The 7,500-nt window shown below is 43.6% G+C and overlaps 1 protein-coding gene across 1 annotated transcript in view; it reads right to left on the bottom strand.

The window, feature by feature from the left end:
* ptprr (protein tyrosine phosphatase receptor type R) overlaps positions 1–7,500 on the bottom strand; it is a 46,999-nt gene that overhangs the window by 12,750 nt on the left and 26,749 nt on the right. The window contains exons 7-9 of the mRNA XM_029748449.1: positions 5,432–5,621; positions 5,000–5,084; positions 2,172–2,251 (exon numbers count right to left, since the gene is read on the bottom strand). Coding sequence (XP_029604309.1) covers positions 2,172–2,251; positions 5,000–5,084; positions 5,432–5,621 — 355 coding nt within the window. The remainder of the gene's footprint in view (positions 1–2,171; positions 2,252–4,999; positions 5,085–5,431; positions 5,622–7,500) is intronic.

Consider the following 7,500-nt stretch of genomic DNA (forward strand, 5'->3'; position numbering starts at 1 on the left):
TAATCTGACTATGCATACCTGTACCGCCAACTTTAATCTGTGATTTAATCTGACTATGCATACCTGTACCACCAACTTTAATCTGTGTTTAATCTGACTATGCATACCTGTACCACCAACTTTAATCTGTGTTTTAATCTGACTATGCATACCTGTACCACCAACTTTAATCTGTGTTTTAATCTGACTATGCATACCTGTACCGCCAACTTTAATCTGTGATTTAATCTGACTATGCATACCTGTACCACCAACTTGAATCTGTGTTTGAATCTGACTATGCATACCTGTACAGCCAACTTTAATCTGTGTTTTAATCTGACTATGCATACCTGTACCACCAATTTTAATCTGTGTTTTAATCTGACTATGCATACCTGTACCACCAACTTTAATCTGTGTTTTAATCTGACTATGCATACCTATACAGCCAACTTTAATCTGTGTTTTAATCTGACTATGCATACCTGTACCACCAACTTTAATCTGTGTTTTAATCTGACTATGCATACCTGTACCACCAACTTTAATCTGTGTTTTAATCTGACTATGCATACCTGTACCGCCAACTTTAATCTGTGTTTTAATCTGACTATGCATACCTGTACAGCCAATTTTAATCTGTGTTTTAATCTGACTATGCATACCTGTACCACCAACTTTAATCTGTGTTTTAATCTGACTATGCATACCTGTACCGCCAACTTTAATCTGTGATTTAATCTGACTATGCATACCTGTACCACCAATTTTAATCTGTGTTTTAATCTGACTATGCATACCTGTACCACCAACTTTAATCTGTGTTTTAATCTGACTATGCATACCTATACAGCCAACTTTAATCTGTGTTTTAATCTGACTATGCATACCTGTACAGCCAACTTTAATCTGTGTTTTAATCTGACTATGCATACCTGTACCACCAACTTTAATCTGTGTTTTAATCTGACTATGCATACCTGTACCGCCAACTTTAATCTGTGTTTTAATCTGACTATGCATACCTGTACAGCCAATTTTAATCTGTGTTTTAATCTGACTATGCATACCTGTACCACCAACTTTAATCTGTGTTTTAATCTGACTATGCATACCTGTACCGCCAACTTTAATCTGTGATTTAATCTGACTATGCATACCTGTACCACCAACTTTAATCTGTGTTTTAATCTGACTATGCATACCTGTACCACCAACTTTAATCTGTGTTTTAATCTGACTATGCATACCTGTACCACCAACTTTAATCTGTGTTTTAATCTGACTATGCATACCTGTACCGCCAACTTTAATCTGTGATTTAATCTGACTATGCATACCTGTACCACCAACTTGAATCTGTGTTTGAATCTGACTATGCATACCTGTACAGCCAACTTTAATCTGTGTTTTAATCTGACTATGCATACCTGTACCACCAATTTTAATCTGTGTTTTAATCTGACTATGCATACCTATACAGCCAACTTTAATCTGTGTTTTAATCTGACTATGCATACCTGTACCACCAACTTTAATCTGTGTTTTAATCTGACTATGCATACCTATACAGCCAATTTTAATCTGTGTTTTAATCTGACTATGCATACCTGTACAGCCAACTTTAATCTGTGTTTTAATCTGACTATGCATACCTGTACAGCCAACTTTAATCTGTGTTTTAATCTGACTATGCATACCTGTACAGCCAACTTTAATCTGTGTTTTAATCTGACTATGCATACCTGTACAGCCAACTTTAATCTGTGTTTTAATCTGACTATGCATACCTGTACAGCCAACTTTAATCTGTGATTTAATCTGACTATGCATACCTGTACAGCCAATTTTCAGGAAAAGCTGTTTACCTGTTCATTATGAGAGCTCTATCATGTGTAATTTGGGCTCTAACTAAGAGATCACTGTTGTTTTATAACCACAGCATCCACTTGCTTTGGTTTGGGTTCACAATTTAATGTGTTCACAAACAATGGTTAAGAACCCAGAACAGTCCCTGGGCTCACATGCCTGGTGGATGCTGTAATAATTTACCCTGTAACTGGCATTGATCTGTGTGTGTGTGTGTGTGTGTGTGTGTGTGTGTGTGTGTGTGTGTGTGTGTGTGTGTGTGTGTGTGTGTGTGTGTGTGTGTGTGTATGTGTGTGTGTGTGTGTGTGCGCATAACTTACCCTAATGTAGTTGGCGTTGATGTAGCTGCTGAGAGGGTCGAAGGAGCTCTTGGTCCTCAGGATCACTCTGGAATGTGGATCTACAGGAGACAATAGATCTGTTAGTGACTGGAGGGTTCCAGCTAATAGAATCAGATAGATATGTTAGTGACTGGAGGGTTCCAGCTAATAGAATCAGATAGATATATTAGTGACTGGAGGGTTCCAGCTAATAGAATCAGATAGATCTGTTAGTGACTGGAGGGTTCCAGCTAATAGAATCAGATAGATATATTAGTGACTAGAGGGTTCCAGCTAATAGAATCAGATAGATATGTTAGTGACTGGAGGGTTCCAGCTAATAGAATCAGATAGATATATTAGTGACTAGAGGGTTCATTTAGACCCAGCTCACAAGGCTTTGACGGACAGCAGTGTCAGATCATGCATGTGGACAGGTCAGGAAATAACACCCCATCCTGTTTCCTCTCTACTTCTTACTTCAAGATCACTTGCCCTGTCTGGAGTATTCTGTCTGGACTGTTCTGTCTGGACTGTTCTGTCTGGACTGTTCTGTCTGGACTGTTCTGTCTGGACTGTTCTGTCTGAAGTGTTCTGTCTGGATTGTTCTGTCTGGACTGTTCTGTCTGAAGTGTTCTGTCTGGACTGTTCTGTCTGGACTGTTCTGTCTGGACTGTTCTGTCTGAAGTGTTCTGTCTGGATTGTTCTGTCTGGACTGTTCTGTCTGAAGTGTTCTGTCTGGACTGTTCTGTCTGAAGTGTTCTGTCTGGATTGTTCTGTCTGGAGTATTCTGTCTGGACTGTACTGTCTGGACTGTTCTGTCCGGACTGTTCTGTCTGGAGTATTCTGTCTGGAGTATTCTGTCTGGACTGTACTGTCTGGAGTGTTCTGTCTGAAGTGTTCTGTCTGGACTGTTCTGTCTGGACTGTTCTGTCTGGACTGTTCTGCCTGGACTTCTCTGTCTGAAGTGTTCTGTTTGGACTTCTCTGTCTGGACTGCTCTGTCTGTACTTCTCTGTCTGAAGTGTTCTGTCTGGACTGTTCTGCCCGGACTGTTCTGTCTGAAGTGTTCTGTCTGGACTGTTCTGTCTGAAGTGTTCTGTCTGGACTGTTCTGTCTGGAGTATTCTATCTGGAGTATTCTGTCTGGACTGTACTGTCCGGACTGTTCTGTCTGAAGTGTTCTGTCTGGACTGTTCTGTCTGGAGTGTTCTGTCTGAAGTGTTCTGTCTGAACTTCTCTGTCTGAAGTGTTCTGTCTGGACTGTTCTGTCTGGACTGTTCTGTCTGGACTGTTCTGTCTGGACTGTACTGTCTGGACTGTTCTGTCTGGACTGTACTGTCTGAAGTGTTCTGTCTGGACTGTTCTGTCTGAAGTGTTCTGTCTGAAGTGTTCTGTCTGGACTGTTCTGTCTGGAGTGTTCTGTCTGGAGTGTTCTGTCTGGACTTCTCTGTCTGAAGTGTTCTGTCTGGACTGTTCTGTCTGGAGTGTTCTGTCTGGACTTCTCTGTCTGAAGTGTTCTGTCTGGACTTCTCTGTCTGATGTGTTCTGTCTGGACTTCTCTGTCTGAAGTGTTCTGTCTGGACTTCTCTGTCTGAAGTGTTCTGTCTGAAGTGTTCTGTCTGGACTGTTCTGTCTGGAGTGTTCTGTCTGGAGTGTTCTGTCTGGACTTCTCTGTCTGATGTGTTCTGTCTGGACTTCTCTGACTGAAGTGTTCTGTCTGAAGTGTTCTGTCTGGACTTCTCTGTCTGGAGTGTTCTGTCTGGAGTGTTCTGTCTGGAGTGTTCTGTCTGATGTGTTCTGTCTGGACTTCTCTGTCTGAAGTGTTCTGTCTGGACTTCTCTGTCTGAAGTGTTCTGTCTGAAGTGTTCTGTCTGGACTTCTCTGTCTGGAGTGTTCTGTCTGAAGTGTTCTGTCTGGACTTCTCTGTCTGGAGTGTTCTGTCTGGACTTCTCTGTCTGAAGTGTTCTGTCTGGAGTGTTCTGTCTGGAGTTTTCTGTCTGGAGTGTTCTGTCTGGACTTCTCTGTCTGATGTGTTCTGTCTGGACTTCTCTGTCTGGAGTGTTCTGTCTGGAGTGTTCTGTCTGGACTGTTCTGTCTGGACTGTTCTGTCTGGACTGTTCTGCCTGGACTGTTCTGTCTGGAGTGTTCTGTCTGGAGTGTTCTGTCTGGACTGTTCTGTCTGGACTGTTCTGCTTAGCAACATTGAGGTCGACCAGCCTGCTGTAAACAACAATATATCATGCACTGCAGAGAATTTTTGTGTGTGTCTCTGTGTCTGTGTGTGTGTGTGTCTGTGTGTGTGTGTGTGTGTGTGTGTGTGTGTGTGTGTGTGTGTGTGTTTGAGCCCATAGGTTGACAATAACAGCCAGTGACAGGTTGACAGTACTGCTGCTGTGTGAGATAGACAGGCCTAATCTACCACGACACGACACTGACCCTCACATTAACACCATGACCTTAGTCTGTGGACCACACAACAGGTTGTGGCTCTGTGGGTGGTCAATTAGTCCTTATAAACTGGGTGGTTACAGCCCTGAATGCTGATTGGCTGAAAGCCGTGGTATATCAGACCGTAGACCATAGGTATGACAAAACTTGTATTTTTACTGTTCCAATTACGTTGGTAACCAGTTTATAATAGCAATAAGGTACCTCGGGGGTTTGTGGTATATGGCCATGTACCACGACTAAGGGGTGTGTCCAGGCACTCCGCGTTGTGTCGTGCTTAAAGAACAGCCCTTAGCCGTGGTATATTGGCCATATTCCACACCCCCTCGGGCCTTATTGCTTAATGAACTGATACATATTAAAAAGCTAATATACTTACTTGGCAGTATTGTCTTGTATCTGTTTTTGGTTCCATGACTGGAAATGTCCATCACCTTTGGATCCACAAAGTTCATTGGGATTTCCTGAACGGACAAACAAAACAGACAAACAAACAAACAATTTAACTCATGAAGCAAGTTGAATCAATTTGTTTAAACAACCCATAAATGTTGAGGTGGATTGTTCCACATAAAAAATGTAATGTCTGTCTGGCCTTGAATAACAGAGTTGATAATCAAGTTGTTGACCACAGGAACACAGCGCTGTTGTGTTAACGTTTTGTTAACGACGAACCCGGCGGGTAGGGTCTGTATGTTGAGCGCCACGTCTCGTAGCTGTGTGTGTGTGTGTGTGTGTGTGTGTGTGTGTGTGTGTGTGTGTGTGTGTGTGTGTGTGTGTGTGTGTGTGTGTGTGTGTTCATTCCACTCACAGCGAACTCTGCGTGTAGCGTCTGTGTGTTGAGCACCACGTCTCGTAGCTGCTGTCTGGACAGGGTCCGGCCGGCTGACTGCAGGTACTCCTGAGTGGCCCTCGCTCTGGGGGTCACCACCCCACAGTTCAGGGGCTCCACCGAGGCCAGTGAGGACATGTCCAGCACCAGGGAGACGTTGGAGCCTCTCCTACAGGACCAAAACACACGTTAACATTGTTGTCTCGTTCTACGTTGATCTGCCTTTACTCACAATGGGTTACTGTGGTGTTTCTATTGACAGATTACGATGCTGATCATAAACAAACAGTATTCTGCCTAGCAACATGGGCAACAGATTACTGTAACTGGCTAATCAAGGGAACACTTGTTGAACTGGACTGGACTATCTTTTAATAAAAAAATGTTGTTCCTCCTCATCTCCTGAAGATAAAATGTTTTGGTCTATTCGCACGTCCACATCAAATCACCTTCTCATTGTTTACCCTGGCCCAATCAGAGGGGGTTAAATATGGCGTCCGGTCCCGGTTGGCTGGGCTTCCAGAACAACAACAAACTGTTAAGAACAAACTCTGGCTAATGACCAATCACCACGGAGACAGGTCTTCCTGACCCCCGCTATAAAACACACACACGCTGCGCGCACATGCACAAATGAATACACACACACGCATACATACAGTATATAGTCTCACACACACGCACACATACACGTCCCTTCTCTTCCTGGTTGTCTTGGACTACTGTCCTCAGTGACAGGAAATTCATCAGATGGATTATCTAACAGAATACTATACTACGTGATGAGTTCTAAATCTCTCTCTCTCTGTCTCTCTCTCTCTCTCTGTCTCTCTCTGTCTCTCTCTCTCTCTCTCTCTGTCTCTCTGTCTCTCTCTCTCTGTCTCTCTCTCTCTCTCTCTCTCTCTCTCTCTGTCTCTCTCTCTCTCTCTGTCTCTCTCTGTCTCTCTCTCTGTCTCTCTGTCTCTCTCTCTGTCTCTCTGTATCTCTCTCTCTCTCTGTCTCTCTCTGTCTCTCTCTCTGTCTCTCTCTCTGTCTCTCTCTGTCTCTCTCTCTGTCTCTCTGTCTCTCTCTGTCTCTCTCTCTGTCTCTCTCTCTCTTTCTTTCTCACTGTCTCTCTTTCTCACTGTCTCTCTCTCTCTGTCACTCTCTCTCTCTCTCTCTCTCTCTCTGTCTCTCTCTCTCTCTGTCTCTCTCTCTCTCTCTCTCTCTCTCTCTTTCTCACTGTCTCTCTCTTTCTCACTGTCTCTCTCTCTCTGTCACTCTCTCTCTGTCTCTGTCTCTGTCTCTCTGTATCTCTGTCTCTCTCTCTCTCTCCATCTCCAAGCTTCAACAATGCAGAGACCAGCATATCTCTGTTTTCTCAGTTGTTGACTCTGAATGCAGAGCACAGACTAAAGGGAATTAGGCTGGCAACTGTGGTCTGCTGTTTTCCAGTCTGGACCAGACATTCAGTGTTGTGTGTCCACTCTGAACTGTGGTCCTGCAACAATCAGCCCCATGGCGGCTCAGGAAGTAGCCAGTTTCCTGTCAGAGAGTCACGCCTTTCCCTTTTGTTCTTCTGGTCTGAGCCCAAATGGCAGTCTATTCAGAGGCAGTGGAGTCACGGGTTAGGGCTGCTGGTACCTGTCACTCTGTACTGTTTTACTTGACAATAACCATAAGGTCATTGGAAGGTCACCACTAGTCACAGCAGAAGATGGCATGTGCATAGTTAGTGACACCACTCAGGTTTCTAAGTGTATATTGTTTAAAATGATAAAGTTGGTGGTTGGAGCCCTGAATGCTGATTGGCTGACAGCCGTAGTATATCAGACCGTATACCATTACGTTGGTAACCAGTTTCTAACAGTAATAAGCAACCTCGGGGGTTTGTGATGTATCCAGAGTAACAGCCCTTAGCCGTGGTATATTGGCCATAAACCACACCCCCTCCGGCCTTATTGCTTAAATATATAATGCTCTTCTTCTTCTTGTCATATAATATATACATTCTAACCTACATTTACATAGAGGAAATACACATTACATTTCCAGACCTGAGCGATATC

Source organism: Salmo trutta, unplaced genomic scaffold (assembly GCF_901001165.1).
Source record: "Salmo trutta unplaced genomic scaffold, fSalTru1.1, whole genome shotgun sequence".
NCBI lineage: Eukaryota > Metazoa > Chordata > Actinopteri > Salmoniformes > Salmonidae > Salmo > Salmo trutta.